Below are 22,211 nucleotides of genomic sequence, written 5' to 3' on the forward strand. Positions count from 1 at the left end.
CATTATACCATTTCATATTTCTTTTAACAAACTTATTTTTATCATTCTCTTAAAGAAACACATTGAACCAGCATTTTTAAAATCACTCTCCAGATTATTCAACAATCTTATTCCTTGAACGGAAGTACATCAGTCCTTCAAGTTTGTTTGAATTTTAGGTTTTATAAACATTTTCAAACTTTATTCATTTCTTAAATAACAAAATTTAATTCTATGTACAATAAAAAGGAAAATACAAATAATAATAAATAACTTTGGGTCTGGGGACCCCTTTTAAGGGTGAAACATTTCCAGGGACCCCCTCATAAATCCCATGCTGTCATTTTAACCCCTAAATGTCATGGGATTATTATTATTGGGTTGGTTTAGTGTGTTTGTTTTACTAGTTCATTGTTCCCCATATGCATTTTTTAAAATAAAAAACAAATTAACCCCAGTATGAGAACCTCTGATTTAAAAGAATAATTTCTTCCATGACTAACAGAACTGATCATCATTAGGTTTCAGTGGAAACTAAAAAAGTCTCAATATCAAAACTATTCTGTACTAGCCTTATATAAATAAATTTCACTCATTTTCCACTCCAAAGACAGAAAAGTATATTTTGATCATGGTGAAATGTTTTTTATATAAAAGTATTAAATATGAATATCTTACCTGTTACGGGAACACTATATAAACAGAAATATTTGTCCACACCTGACCATCCCAATAACAATAACATGGACTGTTTTAAACTGTAACTAACTCCCCAAATCCCACCCACTCCTGTGAAAGCAACTCCACCCCAAGGCAAATTAGAAAAATGACAGATTTTGTAGATTATAACTAATTTACACAAAAATGTCAAACATTAGCATATGAATAGTGCTATATGACTTTAAGGCACAATTTAGTGGATCTCGGTGTTAGTTTCTCTTTAAGTTGATCCCCTTTTTTCTGCTCCATCTTTCCGTCTTCTGCCATGGTTTTGGAGTGTTTCTGTGGGAATTTGTGGCCATGCATTCCTTAAAGCGTGTATGAGGTCAGGTACTAATGTTGAACATTCTAGTTCATCCCAAAGGACCTGGATGGGGTTGAGGTCAGGTCACTTTGTGGGCCAGTCAAGTTCTTCACACTGAACTCATCAGACTATGTCTTTACAGTCCATGCCTTGTGCACTGGGCCAGAGACATGTTGAAACAGCAAGAGAAGGCTTTCATCAAAGTCTTGCAACAAAGTGTTTTGGTTTGCTCACACACTCAAACTGCCCGTCACGGAAAATAAGAAGCATAGCCTTAACCCCGACTGAAACACCTACAACAAATCCAACAAATAGTGAGGAGTAAAACTTTTATTCTGACAGGCAGTTTGAGTGAGCAGAGACTGTAGGTGATTTGTACCATCTTAAAACAATGTCAAGCTAAAAAAAAGCTATAATCCTGTCCCCACAAACTCAGCCAGTCGAGGCAGCTGGCCGCCTGTCCTGAGCCTGGTTCTGGTTCTGCTGGAGGTTTCTTCCTGTTAAGGGGATCCACGATTAATTGTAACATTAGACTTTATTTGAGAAACATATATTTTAACTGTAAAATAAAGACTGTAAAAATACTGTAGGCTGTTTAGTTTTGTAAATTTTTAAAAATATATTTTAACATGGATGGAGCCATTTTATTTACACGCAAAGCATTCTGGGTAAATGATGATGTGGATAGGTCATCAATGTGTGGCTGCTAGCGAGCTATATCCACCCTGAAGGTTAATCTTGGACAATATCTGATGATYGASTCTTTTAAATGAAACCAGAGAGCGTTGACAGAGAGGAGAAGGTAGAAATGACTCAGCCTGTAACTGAAAATGTGGATGGAGGACAACAGAGCTGCTTCATGGAAGAACCTCAGCTTAGCCTGTTAACCTTCGTGCTAGCACTGATGCTATATTGCCTTATATATATTAGCTCAGCGCTAGAACGGCAAACAAGCTAAACTGAGGTCCTCCATCCATATTTTCAGTTGCAGGGAGTTGTTCTCGCGTTCCCCTCTCTGTCATGTGGATGGAGGACCTCAGTGACGAGAGGAGAATGTGTAGCGCTGAGCTAATACATATATATGGTGATAGTGTCAAAACGCTAGCGCTAAAGCTAAGTTGTCTGAGTAGTTGTCTTACCCGATATGGTACAGTCAGTGTCAGAACGGGTCTGTTCGGGTGCTTTTCCATTGACGTTCCAGTCTAGTTCCAGTGGGTGCTTTGGGTGATTTGTGGATGTGGTTTTCGGCTTTTTCAAAAAAGAGTTAATGCGCAAAATGAGAGATGGAAACACATTTGGCAAACAAGTTTTGAAATGTAAAAAATTCGCTAAAAATTTGAATTAAAGTTGGATGTAAACACGACTAATGTCACTGCTACAACTGAAAAAATGGTGCCTCAATTTGTTGTAGTAAAGGCAGCTCGACGCAACCAGTGACTCCATCCCCTGGCCAATYAGTGAGAACAGTGTTCTGATGTCGCATTTTGGTGTCGACTGGGACCACTTGGAACCACAACAAAGGTACTAAAAAAGGGCTGGTTCCAAGAATCTGGCCTAATGGAAATGGCTTGTAACTATACCGAACCCTACCGACACTACACTAAGTGGCACTAGTGGAAAAGGAGCAAAACAGTCTACTTTGGTCTTAGCYTTACTCGGAGYAGCCATTAGCTCATCAGTCCTGTCAGGATTAAAGTTTGTCCATCTCAGAAAGAAAGTTCAAAGAGCCATGTCCAACAGGTATTAAAACAATGTTTCAGAACTTTTACACAGAACGTCACTTCAGAACAGCCAGATCTCTTTAAAGCCAACCATAAGGAACAGCTGAATGGAGCTCCATGTTATAGCATCTCCTGCACCAGTCTCTACACCCCCACATAAACAGAACCCTGGATCTTCATCAAACTGCCTTAAACTGGAAAACTGCACATTCCTGTGTGTTTCCCTGAACAACAGACTAGTCCAGAGACCTGGCACAGCCACAGAGACACTTCTTGGCTTGATTCCCTCCTTTTTTTTCCTTCTCCCTGTCTCTCAGCCTACTTCTGGTTATCCTCTTCGTTTTCCCACTCCCACCTAAAACATATCTTTCTCCCTTTTTTTGGCACTTTCCTCCATCATGTTCTCTCRTTCATTCTTCTCTGCCATTTGAGAAGATAGACGCACCTGTCGTCAGCATCTYTAGCTCCTCAGATGTGTTTTGTTTAAAACCTTCCAGCTATAATCAGTAACCAGCCTGATTCATGCTCAATCATTGCACAGAACTATTTAAACTAGAGTCCTCTTGTCTTTATGAGGTCCATCAAATATTCACTGCTGTTGCTTGTAAGTTATTCTGTCAGATGTTTGCATTTGTTGAGTTTGCTAACAAACCCTCCACGCTCTGTCAACAGCTCTCTTTGTGTCCATGTGTGTGCCTGCCTTGTGTCTGTGTGTTTGCGTACATGTGTATGTGTGAAGGACTAACCAACAACACCAGTGTGGTCCGTTCGCTTGTATTTATATGGAATAAACAAAAGCGAGGAATGCTGGGGGAGGGGTGGGAGCCAAAGGGACACCTAAACAGAAAGAAAGGAGCAAACAGAGACGACTCTGAGAAAGCATCTAACCGGATGACCTTTGACCCCGACTGGCTGTAAATCTCATTTTGTAGAGAAGTTACTTCCTCCGTTGTTTGTTTATTTGTTTTTTTATGTGTATGTGAGGGAGGGGCGGTGTGGGGGATTAAGTCTGATTGAACAGTGTAAGCACTTCCCTTTCAAACAATTGTAAAATCTTACACTCAAAGACATTCCAGGTTATTTTTAGGCACGTATGGTTGATTGTGTAATGAATCATAAGCGAATGTTAGTGAAATAAAGATGCTTACTGTCCCAGCTGTGAGCTCTTAAAAAAGACACCGGCTGAGGGGGAACCCAGGAAAGCTTGATCTTGTTTGACTTCCTGCTTCGCAGAAACCAGTCAGCATTATTTACCTGCCAAACACTGTGGACTTTGTTGGGATTCCCCAGAGATTTACTCCCCCTCCTACCTTTTTCCCTCAAACATTATAGAGCTTCACGATTGGAGTGAACGAGTAATGAGGATGGAGTGTGAAATGGATTAACGAGAAATTTTGAAATATAGAAATAAAAAATCAGCATGGCAACATCAGGCCTGTTTGTGTATTTGGGTTGGATCTAGTTACAGTTTTATTTGGTTGGAAATTGAGMTAGAACAACTTAGCTGTGTGCCACAGAGAGGCTGGCGTCTTTCGAGAAGGCAGGCTTTATGAGATCACAGATTAGCCATAAAACGTGAGCTGTCAAAAAGCTGGACGAGGACGTCATGGAGCTCTGCAGTCATGATGGATGTTTGTATTATTTTCTAAATTATTCTCTTTGGCCCTGTGATGGAGCAGATATCTTGTTCCCCACATCACAGCGCAGTGAGAGCAGATTTTCCCACCATGTGTGCTACGATGTGGTGAATAACTAAAGCAGGGGTCATGAAAATGATTTGTGCCAAGGGAAATGTTGACAGGACCCAGTGACACGCCGTCACACTGACATCATAAGATCTGTTGGCAGCGAGGATCAGTGTTGGTCCATGAGCCGTGTAACAGCAAACTGGTGTGAGCTTTTCAACGCTTGAAAATTCATCTTTGGCAGGTTTTACCACGTGTAACAAATCTGACACCAAGAGCAAAYGCCATCACCTCACTGTGGAAGAAGCTGCAGATCAAGTTTCAACATTCAGACAGACAGTAGACAATTACTGCATCAAAATCAATTTAATAAACTATAAAACACTGTGAATGATACTATTATTGGTGGTAATTTAAGTCTGTTGTGGATATTCTTTGAATATAAAATCAACCTATAATTTTATTTAAATTTTTTTGCACAGAGATCAAATTGAGAGGTGATTTACCAACAACAAAAAGATCAGATGGCCTCAATAATAATCCCAACAGCTGTCTCAGTTTTCATGTTTTAAGCTTTAGTTGTGACCAGATGTATGAGTGATGAAATACATATGTATCAAAACATTTTTACTGCATGTACTCTATGTGGGAATAAATAATAAACTCTACAGCAGGGTTTAATAGTTTAGAAACAGTTAAAAGATCAGAAAAAAWTTTCAGTACAGAACATGGCCTCTAGTGTTCTGTGGTCTCAGTGGTCYTTTGTTAAAGCCGCAATTTGTCTTTTAAAGTAGGGTTTGATGGAAAGGTTATGAGTTAGTTAATGTTTTGTTGTAGTTGCCTTTTTAATAACTCSTTTTTAGGTAAATAATTTAGTTCTGACAGGGTTGACAAGCTGACAYCCAGCCCAAACATGACTTAGACCAAACTGGTCATCTGCAGTCTTAAAACAAGTCCAGTTTCCAAAATGTTGTAGTGGTTCATGTAGATATTTTATACATTGATGTTAGTTTCTCATTTCATTGATATTTTAGCAGAAATAAACTTAGCACAAAAAGTAATTAAATTAGTGTTTGTTAGATTAATTATTTGTTGTAACAATACCTCATGGCAATAAACCTTATACCAGGGCTATACAACTAAATTGCTCCGGGGGCCACAAAATTATTATTATTATTTATTTTTTATTTTTGAGGGGAGGGTGGCAGGGGGCTCATTGTTGACAGAGGTTACCTTCATGCCGTCAGATGAATAACCCTGTCTTATATTGTTGTAAAGCCTGTAAATTATCCTTTTAAATCGTRCCACATTTGTAAGGATCATGTATTTGTGGGATGAGCAATAGGGCTGAGTGTATGGGTTTAGCACATGAACAATTTTTCACTTGTTTTGAGCTTCTGGGACACCCAGTTGCTGCAAGTCAGGTGTCCACAATAAGATTTCTTTCTAAGAAGCATCTACCAAACACTAATTTATTTATTTTGTGATAACTCTGCAGGACATTTACAACTTACAAGGACATACCAGATTTGCTACAGCTAGCTGCCTCTGCTGTAATAATAATAATAATAATAATACATTTATTCATATAGCATCTTTCAAAACAGTTACAAAGTGCTTTACATCAAATAAAAAAATCAAAACACATAAAATACATAGCACAAATAAAATAAAGAAAACATGCAAAAATCAACAATTAAAAGCCAACTTATAATGTGTTTTAAAAGAGGACAATGACGAGGCTTGTCTGATGTTAAGTGGCGGTGCGTTCCATTAAAGAGAAGCCCTAACGTAAAAGGTTCAATAACTGGTCTGTAATCTTGCTCTAGCCACCAAAAGTAGCGACTGATCAGATGATTTCAGAGGGGGTGTAAGGAGTAAGTAACTCTGTAATATATGATGGTGCAAGTTGATTTGAACACTAACAATATAATCTTAAATTCAGTCCTAAACTCCACAGGTAGCCAGTGTAAAGAGATGTTAACTGGAGTGATATGATCRTATTTGTAGGTTTTACTGAGGACTCTAGCTGCTGTATTTTGTACTAATTGGTGTCGTTTATAAATAGAGAATTGCAGTAATCAAGATGACAAGAGAAAAAAGCGTGAATGAGGGTTTTAGCATCCGCAAAAGAGATCATTGATCTTATTTGGCAATATTCCTAATTTGATAGAAGCCAGTTTATAAGTGTTATTAAAATGTTTTGAGAAGCTCAGATCTGAATCTAGAACCATCCAAAGGTTCGTAGCCTCATGGGCACAATGTAAACCTGAAGAATTAAGAATTTGAATTATAGGGTCTCTATGAGTCTTGGGACCAAAAGCTAACACCTCTGTTTTATTGTTATTTAACAATTAATGTTATCAGACATTCATACCTTAATATCAGTGAGACAAGAATTTAGTATGTTTACAGCAGACAGATCAGACTGATCAAAAGTTAAATAAATTTGAGTATCATCTGCATAGAAGTGATGAGATATTATATTTGAAAATGTCTTGACCAGACATAACAAATAAATAGAAAATAGTAGTGGGGCAAGAATAGAGCCTTGAGGAATGCCACAAGTGAGTTTTACAAAATTAGAGGAAATGTTACCAATTGATACACAGAAGAACCCATTACTTAAATAGGATTTAAACTARTTTAGAGCAGTTGCATTCATACCCCAGAACATTGCAGGTGAATCATTACAATGCTGTAATGTGCTCTAGCCAATAAGCATGATGTTCTCTGTAAATAATTGTGCATTAAGTTTAGCTTTATTTTCATACAAAAAACTCTAAATAACAGTCCACTCTTGTCTGTAATGCACAGAAAAAGTAATTATCTACATGTGTACAACAGACACAATAAACATAGATGTTGACTGAAATAAGTTCAGAGTGATGTAACAATTTACAAAATGTTGTTTGCATTAACTGTTACGAGAGCTTTTAAGACTGGTGGTGTTCCTATATGGCAGTAATCCAATTAGATTTTGTATTTATTTAGACTAGCCATTAGCTCAATCTGGTCAGAAATAATCTCTRTTTTTACAAACAGWGGTCATTTAAAGAGCTGTTTATGAAGGTAAGACCGCAACCTTACCATGGAGCCTCACTTCAAACGATCTGAATTATTGCCTTCAGCACTCCATAATTCAAATTAATGTGTGATCATTTCATCTTTTTCTTCACGTGTTTCTGCAGCACCACTGTTCCCACATGTTCGATTTTCTATAAGATCCTGTCTGAATGAAGCCACATGTTACTGAATGTAAACACTGCAATGTGCTGATTTGTTTCAAAAAAAAAATGTTAAGTTTAGACCTAAACAGAAGGTCAAAAGGGCAGAAACCTCACCACCAGGTAATAATTATCTCTAAACTCTACATTCTGTTATGAACAAGTTATTTACAGTAACTTTTATACTTTTAGAGGAACTTTGGTTTTCCTCACACTTTGAACTGACACTGTAAAAGGTAAGAGCTAGAGTTGCAGTTATATGCTAAATGTAGCTCTTTACTATGAGGAAATTACTGCCATGTGAATTTTGAAATGTTTGCGTAATTATATAAAATTGGACCTGGCAAAAAACAAATGATATTCTGTGTACATTTTGTGTTGTGTTGTAACAGAGATTGTTCTGTGTCACGAGATAAGGTAAGATAAAGTAGCTTTATTTGTATAAAACATTTAACAATTTACAACACTATGACAAAGTGCAAAAACATCAATAAAATCATATAGAAAAATTTTTTAACCATTAAATTAAAGATGCTGAAAGGAAAAAACATTTCATAAAATTAAAGATTAGGAGTAAACTGATTAATAATCGGAATAAAAGACATCCTGGGCAGCACGACTGTTGCCTCACAGTGAGAAGGTCCTGGTTCAAGATCCTGTTTGGACTGCAGGTCTTCTGTGTGGAGTTTGTGTAGGTTTTCTCCACGTAATCCAGTTTCCTCCAACAGTCCAAAAACATGCATGTTTATGCTGCCTCAGGCCTCCCTTGAAAAAGATTTGTGATCCTTCTGGGTTTTGCCTGATTAAAAAAAGTCAACAAATAATAAATGAATTAAAAAACAGCATAAAATTATTCTTTGCTTTAATCAAAGGCAGCAGTGAACAGGACAATCTTTAACCTCATTATAAAGTAATTTAGTCTGAGAGCTCCAGCAGCTTTCTGGGAGTTTGTTCCACATATTTTGTGCATAAAAGCTGATTAAGATTCTGTATGTTTGGTTCTGACTCTTAAGTTTAGGGAACAAATCTGACCCAGACAACCTCAGAAGTCTTGAGATAAGAAGGACTCTGTTCTTTGTCCAAATTTCAGTTCATCAGAAAAACAAAACCTTTTTTCTGGTTTGAACATATTCTGTTCATATCTGCAGCACCATTTCTCAAAATTAATGATAAACAACACATTTTCATGTTTTCTAAAGTTGCAGCATTAAACGAGCCGGTGTCAGAACATCTGCCCCCAGCCAACATCTGGCACAACTCTGGAGTCACTGAACCTATTTACATGTAGATGACTTTGTTTGTCTTAACTGTGGTCATGGTTAYAATCTTGTAAATCAAGATTGCCGTGTACTGAGTTATTGTCTGTTGCTTTGATGAATACGGCCTGTTGTAGGGTGCTGAGATGCTGGATTTTAGTAGAGGACATTTCAGCTTCAAATCGGAGAGAGGCAGTTTTAAACGAACTGTTGGAGGAAGCAGAAAAAATATTTTGAGACCCTGACTATAATGGCAAGGTCAAGTGTAAAAGTTGCTGGGCACTCCTTTGGCTCATCAAAGGCAATTTTCTTATCATCTTTAGCACGCTGGTATCACATTACCTCTGTGGCCTCTGTCGGCATGYGACACAAGGCAGAGGCCAGGACAGTCGAGAGCCACTGTCTGCCTGAACTGGAAGAAGCCAAGAATTAATCTCTGAYGGACGGCGCTAATGTCTTTCAGACCAGAGCCCCAAAGCTACAAAGAGCTCTCCGTAACTTGCACGCAGTGCGGCAGGCGAAACGACAAAGCCAACCATCTGCTAACCAGAYACGCAGCCATACGCGCACACATCCATAACACACAAAGGGTGCCAAACAGATCGATTAGCAGACGGGGAGTGTGAGGGCCACAGCGGGGGGGACAGGGGAGACACCCAGGGTCAAAGAGATGGTGTACTGTTTCAGCACATGCTAAATTAGTTACCATCTCTACACACATAAAGCCCCGACTCGGAGCTGCAGCCACCCCCRTCGTAATCCCCAAACAATCTGGCTCAATCTGGAGAATAAGTGGGGGGGGTTCTAGTTACAGTAACACTCGGCAGAACAGACACTCTGCTTCTCATATCCATAATAAAAAGCAGTGGTGAAGGAATGTTACCGTTTCCAAGTAGCATTTGTTTGTTTCCTGTTTCACTAAGTGATTGAGTTGCTTGTTTAATTTAAACGGGGTCTAGCTTTGAGTGGTTCATTGGGCCTCATGCAAGAACCGTTCGTACGCAAAGATTTGTTCTTAAGTTGTGCGTATGTGTGATTTAGGAGAATTTGTGGCATTCACCAATGTTTTCRTATTCTAAGATTTTTTTCAGATACGAACAAAATTCACGTGTGGTCCAGACCTGTCGTATATTTTACCAGCAGTCAGTCTGCTGTTATCCAGATGGATTTTCTTCATTAAAAACTTTATATTTCATTAGTTTAAAGATATTTCAAGTTGAAAATGAATCACAGTCTAAAAGTATGTTGACTAGAGGCTATTCTGTTTGAATTAGAAATATAATTTTAAATGTAATAATGTAGACTAACAACATAAATTGGTTAAATTAAAATAAATCTGTTATTAATTTTGTTTTATTGCACTACAATGTTAATATGAAGTTAATTAAAGTTTTGAGACATTTTAAAATGCTTTTTCTCTAGAAACGCATCTGACACTTGACAGTTGTGGGGTGGGGGGTGGGGGGAGGGGTGCGGTGCACGACTGCTCCTCTGAATAAGTGAAACCTATGTAACACAGTTGTTTACACTGAAATTAAAAATATTTGACCAAAGACAAAGCAGAGCAGGACGATTGAGAGAGATAAATACAATTTAGATTTTTATTTCTTTGTCTGCAACGACCCACAGGAGACACGACATTAACAGCAGTCATCATTTCATTCCTCTGCTTTAAAGCAGATCCTTTAATTCTACAGCTGACACTGCTGAAAATGACATTTTTTGTGGATCTCCGAGAGCAGAACTTCAATCTCCGAACTTGTAAAGTTCTTCTTTTTTACTTTGCGATGTCATTTATGAATGGACACTTCCTGGTACWGTATGTGGGGCAGGAAACGCATATCCTTATATGGTGTTTTTTAGGGTGGTAATTAATCTCTTCCCGAGCACGAGCACCTGATACACATTCATCAGTTCACGCTCCTCATTTACACACTTTTCATGAAGATAGAAGAGTTTGTTGAATCTGACGTGACATGTTCGCACGAACCCTTTGTACAAACAAAAGTAAGAGAAATTTAGGATAAGAATACGAACATGCTCTTGCATGAGGCCCATTGAAACCATAAGTGACCATGCTTGTGATGGACCTCCCTCAGGTTATTGATTGCCATCATTTCTCCCTTTTCCAGATGAAACACGTGTTCAGAGCTGAAGAGGTTAAGTGTGTACTCATTGAGGGGTTTGAGTTGCAGGGTGTGGCAGTCTGAGCTGTGTATTAACAGAAAATAATCAGCTCGCAGGATGGACGGTCCTCCAAGCTGCAGAGTGCACCAGCACACTGCGTCGTGATGCCATTAGCACACTAATGCCTTCACCAGGACGTCCCGAGGCTAACGGTGGGCTTTAACCCGATACCACACATGTTACATCTGACACAGGATTTGCTCTCCTCTTTCTCAAAATACATCTGGGACTCAGACATGGCTGTTTGTCAACAAAAAGACCTCCTAGAGGCTATAGTTGTGCAGAACAGTGGGGAGTACATGGGGGTGGGGCCATTGGGACAGATTTCTGAGCTGCACTTATGCACGTTTCGGTATGTGTGATCAAACCACATTTGTCACGTTAACCCTTTGCCCACTAACCTGAGTTCAGATGTTTTATTACTCTGTGACACTTTGCTCTTCCTCGTGCTCCTCTGAAGCCCTCTTGTGGGGGGATTTATGGTGGGTGGGTTTAGAAGTCCACATGTATATTTGTTACATGACAGCTGTTGTAACTTTTCTGTTGACAGACAGGCTTTACGAGATGTAAATTTAAAGTGTCAGGATAAAGCCCTTGGACATGGGTTTTTGTGAGCTGATCTTTAGTAAAGTCATATCATAGAAAAGCAACCTTTAAGTATGTACTGCATTTACTGACTTACCCCATATGTTGGTCTAGACCTAATGAGAGAAATGGACAAGAACTGATCCTCCATGGTGAAAGACTATTACGCCTCATTTTTTTAGTCAATATATTTTCTGATTTAATAAGGATCTTTGCATTTTAAATCCCACAGAAACACAATTAATTAACCTTTTCAATTATCACTTGTATGCCTCCAACATTTAGCCACAGAACAAAAAGTATTACTCTGGGAAGATTTGATTGTTTCATTGAAAGGCTGAACAACAATTTGTAGCTATATTAAAGGTTTATTCTGTGGTAACTTACAGACTTGCATAAAACTTCTGTAAATGGTTACACTATAGGCTTCTCAATTTTCAGTTTTCTCAGCATAGGAAGTTTAAGAATCATTAGTTTGCAAATTTTTTTTAAATCAGAATAAAATATGGAATTATATCTGAGGTGGTCAGCCTTACTTTTAAATTTACTGAATGAATCTTTAATTTCAGCAGAGTTGTAGAGGTTATTAACCCCGGCTACCTTCTTTAGAGCAGTAATCAGCTCTGTGACTCTTATCTGTCCATTGGATCAGCATAAAGTAAACAGATCCATATGTCAGCAAGGCATTTGATTGACAGCTTGTCACTTTCTCTTTGTCATCAGCAGAGTGTGCTCAGATAGGATCTATAAGACTTTGGCTGGACTGCTTTTGATCCAACCAGGAGAGACCAGATTGCCTTTAAAATTCCCTTAACAGCTGGTCAGCTGAAGCTCAGATAGCAGGCCACAGACTGTAGCAATGTGTTTTCCCCCCCCCCCGCAGTGGAAAGTCAGTGTGGATCAGAAATGAACAGTTCCTCAGAAATATTACAGATAACTACCAGTAGTTTGATCACGTTTGACTTTGAGCCCTTTGGAAACATATTTTAGAAAAGATTTAAGTCTTTGTTGAACTTAATGTAGTTTAGAACAAAAACATGTTTCATGTGCTGCTGTATGGGTTGGATGTTCTTTTTTCCATTGATTTAAATGAGTTTAAAAAGAYGGTTCAGTCAGTTTGAAGTTGGGTTCTGTGGAAAYATTRTGAACARTTTGTGAGTCTTATTGTACATCAGTTTGTAGAACTTTAATTTGACAGAACTGGTAAGCTAACCTTTGCTGGTGTCTTAAAACAACTCCAGTCTCCAAACATCCACAMCAGTTCCTATAACTCTAGTTTATAAAACTCCTCTGTCACCTCTGTCAGTTTCATATTACAGTTATTTAGATGTCATGAAACTGGAAGTGCTACAAGCACTCCTATTATCTGTGCTTGAATACACTGGATTTCATGTAAATTACTGTGTTGTATTATAGATGGCAGCAATGCGAAAATGGATGCACATGAGATATTGTAGACTGAARTTGTTTTAACCAATAATTCACTTTGCTTTTAGCTGTATTTTGAAATTGTCATTGTTCAGACAGGTAAGATTTTTTTCAGAATCATTCTACAGCACAGGTCCCCACTTCAAAATGTCTGAACTATCCTCTTTAAAAAGACGTTTGCATAATCTGTATATTAGGGGTGTAAATCACTAGCATTATTCTGATACAATATTTCTCAATATCAACGTCTGTCACGATACAATTTCAATTAAATTCAATTCACAAGTCTGCGATCGATATGATGTGATCTCATTTGCCCATCTAACACAATCATTTATGTTGGGCACATCTGGCATGATGATGATACACATCTTTTAACCAATTAATTGATATATCAGTGTGGATCGATGTATTGTTACACAGATGAAGTATTAAACTTTGTGATGTTCATGTTTTAGGTGAGCGGCCGTACCAGTGCCCCTACTGTGACAAAGCATTCAGCAAGAACGACGGCCTGAAGATGCACATCCGCACGCACACTCGAGTAGGTCTTTTTTATCTTGATTTGGTATTATTTGGTTGATTTTGAGCTTTTTTTTTTGCTCCACTGATATAAACCACTATTCTCCTTTGTATAAAAAACATTTTATATTTCAAACTGGGAAAGGTTTAAGCACAAATCTTTACTTTTAGTCAAGAACGATTTGATCAAATTTGTGATTTGTTTGAAATCAAGGTCATTGTAAATGCTACAGAACTTTCAGAGAAAAACTTGTCAAAAAAAGACTAACGGGAAAAGTTAATATATTTTATAAAGCAAAAATGTTAATGTTGTCTCAATGGTGACATCATACCTTGTAAAAAACTATTTAGATGGCAGAAATAAGCATCACTAATCATAAATACACTAATAAAGCACTTGTTGGGTTTGTATTTTTTTCATCTTCTGTCAAAAACAAAAATAAAAAATAGAGGACAATCTTTTACAAATAAATACCTTTTGTCAACTTAAGCTGAATGAGACAAACAGTATTTTAAACTAAACCCATTTTGGTGTCATAAATGATACATTCCAGACTGAACCATTACTGTAGACTGGTAAACGTTCAAAGCAAATCTAGGCAACTTCATGCAGAAGAAAGTTATATTTCCTTTTAAGGACAGAATCTATTTGTCTGATGTTTGTTGGCAGTGTGTGGTCAAGGCTTTCCACATTTGTCCAGGTTTTGTAAAGTTACCAGTAATCAATAACTTAATCACTCCAAACGTCATCAGCTTGGAATTTTCAGGCAGAAGTTCCTTCTGATAATGCAAAGACTAAGACCAAAACACACACACCGCCTGGCCAAAATAAAAAATAAATAAAATAAAAAAGTCACCACCTGGATTTAACTTAGGTCTACTCTATCACCATCAATACAAGATCTTGGTGAGAAATTAATGCAACATTGGATGGAAATAAATCTTTGACATTGTAGAAGCTTATCCAAACAACGCCGCTGTGAATGTGTGCAGTAATTAAAGCTAAAGGTGGCCCAACAAAATATTAGAGTGTGTGACCCCTTTATTTTATTTATTTATGTTTTGTGGTGACAACTATTTTTGGCCAGACAGTGTACGTTTGATGCATTAAAAACCTCTATTTAACAAATAGCACTTTTGTGACCCATATTTTATAGCCCTCAAAGCCACTGTTACTTTTTGATTTGGGTCGGGGTGGGTGCAGTTTTTCTAGAAGGCCATTTTGACCTAGTTAAAGGGATTAGAATATAATCTAGCAACATTTAATATAAAAAGAACAAAGAGTGTTTTGTCATAAAATAATACAAGAACAATAACTAGTTCATTTTAYGACTGAGAACTGATGAAATATGAATGTAAATTAATTCATTTTTAATCTACAGCTATGGAAAAAATTAAGAGACCACTGCACAGTTTCCCTGTATTTGGTTGAAAGCATTCCACCAAATGATTTGTGAACTCTTTCTGAGTTAAAACATTATTATTGTTGTTTYGAAATGAAAATGAACTTGTTTGAGGTCTGAAAGCACTGCATCTTTGACGTCATTTTGACCATTTCTCAAATTCTGCAAATAGATACTCAAGTTTTGCTTGGAATTTCAGAGAGCTGTTGTYAGTTCTTCAGAGAATAACATATAAATATTCATTTTACTCAAACATATGCCAGTCTATGATTTTAAAGAGCAAAATCATAGAAACTGATATTTTAAAAAGGTCTCAATTTTTTCCAGAGCTGTATATGRGCTGAATTTTGTAGAAAGTAAACATGCTCATCACTTCTCCTGCCTCTGGATAACAAACGTCCCCATTATTTATGAAGATGAAAGAATAACTAAAAGACACTCAACTGAAAATAACTTGTCGTTAATAGCGAAGTTGACAGTGACTACAGCAGACATGAAATGCTTTTTGTGCTCAAACGTTAAACGGAGCAGCACTTGTGAATGGTTAGTAGTGGATATATGAGCCTCATGCAAACAGTGATTCAATTTATTCCATCTGCTGAATGTACACACTGATAAAATGATTGGAAAAAGAAATGGTAAAAAAAAAAAACAGTAAAAGAAATTCCAACTGACCCAGTGATTTTTTTTTTTTTGGTCATGTGTTTTGTGTTCTTTTATAAATCTTCCAGACAATTTTCCAGCTTGGGAGATGAATACATTTAACTTGGATGATGTTGGCTTCATCACATTTCTGAGTTTACGTTTAATGAAGTGTGTAAGAAGGAAGGACGCAATTTTCATTGCAAATGAAAAAAAAAGGAAAAAGTCTGATGAAAACTTGAAGTGTAAAAGTAAAGTGAGGCAGTTTTCAGGGTGGAGAAATCAAACTTTCTCTGATCTCGAGTTTTCAGCCAAAGCAAAAGTTTCCATGAGCTCTTTGTCAGCATCTGCACATCTGTGTCAATGTGTCACTGTTGATGAATGACTCTGAGTACGTGTTTTATAGTGGATTTCCATCATCGGTCCGACTGAGACAGTTGCAGCCTGTCAGCACAGATCATTGCAACAATCTGTCCTTTTACTTGAAAGCTGTCCAGAGTTCAGTGTTGGTAGTGGAGGCATGCTGCTCAGGTTGGTGGGCCTCTGTAGAAACAGGCAAGTTTAATTTTCCTGTGCTCCGCTGATTAAACTGACTGATGTTTTGTTCCGAATGTTCCCGGATCTGCCTTTGCTCACTCTTTAAAATATGAGCTGAACAGTTACAAACAACAGAAGCAGATGAAGTCACTGTGGAGAAAAGCTCCTGTCGTTTGGCTGGAGGAGCTGCAGCTTGCTGCTAATGAACAGATGATTGGAGATGGATGCGACCAGAGTTTGTGTGTTTTACACCACAAACCACATCACTAGCAAATAAAAAAAAAACACATCTGATTCAGATGTGAACACTGTTGTTTTGTCTTTCAGAAGGGTTTTAAATTTCAGATGTAAATGGATGTTCTTGTGTTACATGCTCAATGATTAAAACAATCTTTACCAACATCCGCCTTTAGGTTGAGAATTGTTTTGCTCTAAGTTCAAAAACAGTTTGATAACTTGGAAGCAGAGAAGGGGAAATATGAAAAATCCACTTTTTTATTTGTTAAATACATTTTGTTGTGAACTTGGAGTCTCTCTGAGGCCGAAAAGTTGAATTTAGTCTCTACTCTTTGCTGCCAAGATATCTTTATATTCTTTAGGGTCATAATTTTCACCCTATTCATTTATCTTGTTTTGATGTCTTCTGAACTATTACATTTAATTATTTGTGACAGAACTGATAAAATATGTAATTTGTTGGAACTAAGCTGGAAACATAAATATGAAGGTCAATTAAATTATAAAATATGAAGAAAAGTTATCCTTTTTTAAATTAATTGGTGAATTTTATGTGTGTTTATTTATTGAGCCATTATATACATTTCTGCTTTTAATTTGAATTATGCCAGTTTCGATGATCCATATAATAGGTCTACTTTAAAATGAATCATCATGAATAATTTCAAACAGCACATGTAGTTCAGTATTAAACAACTTTGTAATATTAATATTCCTCTCTACAAAATGACGGTTCTGTTCCTAGATTAGGGTAACAAATCAACAAAACCGGGGTTTACTGCTGTGATACATCTGCTGTAAAATGTTTGTATTTTGTATTAAATTGGATAATAGAGCAATTTTTCACTGTCAAGGTGTGAGTGCTGAGCATGAATGGATGTGTCTATGTGACCTTGTCTATGTTGCCAACTCCTCATTAGGAAAAGTATCTATATCTGTTCTTAAAATCGCCAGAAGTTAAACTAATATCATTACATAATTTGCATATTTGGACATTTTCCAATAATTCTGATCAAGGCCGTAGGATTGGTGGAGATCAATACTGAAAGGAAAAAAGTGAGCAAAAACACTAAAAGTGTTCATATTACAAATAAGAACTACAAATGAACTAAATGAAATAATTTCATGACTTTAATGCTTAAATCCACATTACATAAATACATTTTGTGAGGTTATCAAATTTAACCAAAAGACTGTCAGACGTCACAGAGGCATATGTGGTGGACGAAGTGATGAAGTGACTGAGGCTGTGAAATGCAGCTGAGTCCGGGGATTTATTTTAGTCAGTGTCAGCGAAAAAGACATTACAGTAAAAATTACATCCCACTTTGTTAGCCAGGGTGGGAGCAGAGGCAGCTTTGCACATCCTTTGCAACAGTAGAGTTGGAGAGAAGCGTGAGTCTTCTCTCAGCTCTGACTGAAGCAGGGGTTGCTGCACCAGGCTTCAATGATTCAGACTGTTAGATTTGTCACTAGTTGCTTTTTGCTAGTTGCCAAGTTGGCAACACTCAACCAGAACACGGATAGTCTTTACAAAGTGACTTAAGAGGTCTTCAGGTGTGTTTTAGGAACAGAGTGGGCTCTTCATCATGAATAATAAAAGCCTGATAGGTTCATGATGAGTTTTGAGCCTGTAAAAAACTTTCACAGCAAGGTTGTAGTAGTTTAATATCAAGGTTGAAAAACATCAGGATCCAGGTAGGTCTTCAGTGACAGGGTATTCCTGTTATCAGGCCCACGTGCACTGGTGTTTATTTGGTTGTTGGGAATTTGAAGCCATGGCATGGTACAGTGCGATGATGGCAACAGATGATAGTATCCTCGAGAGAACAAGTTACAGATGGATTAAATCRTAGTGGGTGAAAGAATAGTGTCTCAAGATAGCATAGTAATATGAGTGCTTTCACACTGAAGAAGGTTTTTCAATTTTTTTGCAGTTCAGTCCCATTTTCATAGGTTTAGAGCGTGTAGTAGATTGTCATCCATTAAAAGGGGTCTAAATTGTATTGTCTTCTCCATGGTGACAATCATTTCCAGAGTTAAGAAAAACACTTGTTAACTGTAAAGTTACACACTGGGGATAAGTTCAGCCTAGTTGGGTGCTTCTTTGTAAGTCTACTTCACAATAGATGATTTTAAAACTTAATTTYTAATTAGGTAGCTGCATTTAAWGGGGCTATATCATGTAAAATAAACCTTTCTTTAGCTTTATATCACGTTATATAACATTTATAACGTTATCCCCTCTCAAAAACATGACCAGAGTCTTGCTTTGACTCATTCGTGCATGGTTGAGAAATCCTGTAGTGTCCTGAGGCAGCCAGGGAGCAAAAACGGTCRGATGGGACTAGAACCTCCTTTTAGGATCAGCTCCTCCTCTGGGCTGTGTCTCCAAGCTGAGCTTCCTCATCACAGAGCACACCTCCCCCATGACTCCTGCAGGCTCTCAGCGGCAACAACTGGTAAAACCATGTCTGCTAAGTTACTATTTTCCAAAACAGTTATTGTATAATGTTTCTGCTTTTTAAATTAATATTACAACAAAATACAGCTCCTAAGACTCATAAGACTGGTTTTAAACGACCTGAAGCTTTGTTGTGATGATGTGCAGAAATGGACGTGACAAGAAGTAGCAGGTTTTTAAAAAGACAAGCCAATTTCAAGGTGTTTAGAAACGGATATGATGTGAAGTCAAATTTATTTTTGATTTATGCATAGAGACAGCCTTTTAATAACACCTGAAGGTGACATAGTTATTTTCTTCTCTGGTATAGATTTGAACTATATGCCCGAGAAACACATAATACTGGCCCTTTAAATGAACAGGTCATTGAAATCAACACAAAATTGTCTGTATGTGTAATTCATTGTTTTCTTTGAGCAGTAAAGTACCGTATTCATTCATGTATAATACGATCTCGAGTATAATACGGTCAGAATTTTTTGAGATTAAAAAGCATAAAAAAATCTAATCATCAATAACCCATGTATAATACTATCCCCCATTTTATGGATGGTTTTTAGGGTTAAATWTCTAGTATTATACATGAATAAATACAGTAACTAAACACTATGTTTGTCCATCTTGTCCTGCCTTCTGCATTTTTTAACTTCTCACATGTCCAGCTGTGAGAGTGCATCTCCAGCACAAAACCTCTTGCTGTAAAGCGAGTCCACAATAAAGTTTCTGCACTTTTTCTAGAAAATCTCCCCCTTTTTGTTTGAACAAGGCTTATGGCAGACAGGCCTGCTTCCAATTTGGGGGGAAAAATGCTCATAAATTGAAGCAAAAGACAAATTTATACTCTGATCTTTGGCACTGGATAAAACGTAAAAACCAGAGATAAGACAGAAAAGATTGAGCCAATTTTTTATTGATCCTGAGAGAATTTACTTCAAATACTGTATTATGATCTTATTGTGGTACCAGAAGACGTATTACAGAGTTTCTGGCACAACTTCACTACAGGATTCATGAACATGGAAAACTATCTAAGTTCCAAGACTCCAGCAAAGAGTCTGACTATAAATAGTAAAAAATATATAGTTGGTCTGTATATTACAAATGTTCAGATTTACCAAAACATGAACAGATAAGACTCCCTGACAAACTGCCTGAAGTACAAACGTACACTGCCAGTTTCTGTAAAGTCCTCCATCCCTATCATTGGGTTCGTCATTGATTTCCAACTGGCCTGAGGGTGACTTCCTGCTGCCATGCTAATTTACAAATACCTGCATATTTAAACACGTCACATGAGAAGGTTTGATGTGTCGTAGAAAGTAAACAAGACTCYGTCCTCACATCTTTAGACGTGCTCTTTGTACAGAAAAGTCTGACTCAGAGGAGAGGTCAGGTCAGGGGTCGAGTGAACAGCTGCTGAGGAGGGAAGGTCACCAGGTACAGATGTTTGATGTTACCAGGGTCATTGTGGGTATTCTCCTCAACCCGAGTCCAACCATCTGTTTTAAACCATGAAAATTTAATGCCAGGCTTTTAGTTTGTTATTGATGCAAAAAGATGATTCCGGCCAAAGCAAAGGACTTTGTTAGTAAATTGCATTTCAGAATTACTGTGTGTGTAGTGGGTTTTTCYTTACACACACACAGGGGTCTTTATTGCCATTGGTGGCTTTTACTCTGTCATGCTCACAAATAGTTTGATCCTTAAAGGCCCTCGCAGGCTCACATGCAGTGAACCTGATCTTTACCTCCTTTTGTATCCTGTGTCATTGGGCGCTCCTGGCCCAGCCCACATGATAGTGCTTTTCCCAGGACCCTTGCTTCCTGCATTCACCATGTTCCCATGACAACTAAGCCTAAAAATGGATAGAGCCTCTGCTATCAGGCCGGACTTGTCAAAAGCGGCTTCCTGAAAAGAGCTGGAAAGGGAATCGGCTCCCCAAATCTTCTCACTTTACATCTTTAAGGTGTCAGCACTGAGCAGTGTACACACTCCCACTGTACCTGTGCACACTGTACACTGTACTGTACACCTGCACTATTGTGAGAACAGCCTCAGTGAGATATCTGCTTCGACAGCCTGAGACAGGCCTCTGAATACTGCAAAGGAAAGGTTTTCTGGTAAACTGATGAGGTGTGGAGGCAGAGGATTGATATTCTTCAGCCCTGCACTGCCAGCACACTCACACATGTTCAAAGGGATTTTCGGTTCCRTGTTTTCTTTTCCCCATTAGGGAGCCATGTGTTTTTGATGGCCTTAGTGTTGCCCATTTCCTCACTATTGTGGGATCTGTACACACTTTTCGTTTTGTATCTTCAACACACAGGGAGAACTCTGAGGTGTGAAGCTGGAAACCATTCAAGAGTGAAAGTGAATGTGTGTACTTGTTTCTGCTACAGAGTGAGGACCATTTTAACCAACAAAGTAAAGACCTTTTCTCAGTCCTCACTTCTTTTGAAACTCTACTGGGCTCTACTAGTTAGGTTTAGAGGTATGGTGTGAATTAAGTTTTGGTTCAGGTTAGTGTTAGGAATAAACTAGTAATGGTTAAGCTAGGGTTATAGCTGATGCGATGCACAGAGCACAAATGGGGCTTGCGTCAAAAGTGATGCAATCACGGTGTCCCTGCCCCTGCGCGTTGGCCCCGCGTAGTGTCCTGACCGTTGATCTATATTACTGGATTAGACATCACGTGACTTATCGTGCGCTGCACAGGTGCCATTGCTATGCATTGAGTTTTGACTTGGGAACATCCATGAATGGTGGTAAAAAGGGGATGCAGCAGACAGTCATGCAAGGAATATCAAAAATGGATGCAATATTTTGCCATAAATTGTCAACACTACAACAACAAGATCACAAGACAAAGGTTATCACATATTACAGGTCATTAAAATATTTTTATTTTAAAAAAATGTCGGAGATGCGGAAAGTAGGTCAGTTATGTAGCTTGATTTTGACAACCTTATTATATATTTTTATTAATATTGTTATTATGTTAGGATAACATTGAGAGGTAAATATAATGGACAACAGTAAAATTACCTTTACTACTACTAGGCTGAACTGTGTAGAAATTACTGGTACTGATGTTCCGTGCAGTCAGCAAATGGTATATCCTGTAGTTTGTGATTATATATCAGAGTAAAAAAACTATGTAACTTTTTCCCTCCACCATACATTTCATAAGCTAAGCGGTGGAGGGGCCGACCGCATTTATTTTATGACCAGCTGGAGGAATTTGTCTCTACTTCAGAGCGAATGAAGAACCGGGAAACAAATGCAAAATTAGAATTTTATACTGTATGTATATA

The 22,211-nt window shown here is 37.8% G+C and overlaps 1 protein-coding gene across 1 annotated transcript in view; it reads left to right on the top strand.

Moving 5' to 3' along the window:
• Positions 1 to 22,211, top strand: part of prdm5 (PR domain containing 5) — a gene marked incomplete in the record, with an annotated part of 81,217 nt that overhangs the window by 47,628 nt on the left and 11,378 nt on the right. Inside the window, 1 exon segment of the mRNA XM_014020549.1 lies at positions 13,551 to 13,636. Coding sequence (XP_013876003.1) covers positions 13,551 to 13,636 — 86 coding nt within the window.

The sequence above is a fragment of the Austrofundulus limnaeus genome, unplaced genomic scaffold, assembly GCF_001266775.1.
Source record: "Austrofundulus limnaeus strain Quisiro unplaced genomic scaffold, Austrofundulus_limnaeus-1.0 Scaffold256, whole genome shotgun sequence".
Lineage (NCBI taxonomy): Eukaryota > Metazoa > Chordata > Actinopteri > Cyprinodontiformes > Rivulidae > Austrofundulus > Austrofundulus limnaeus.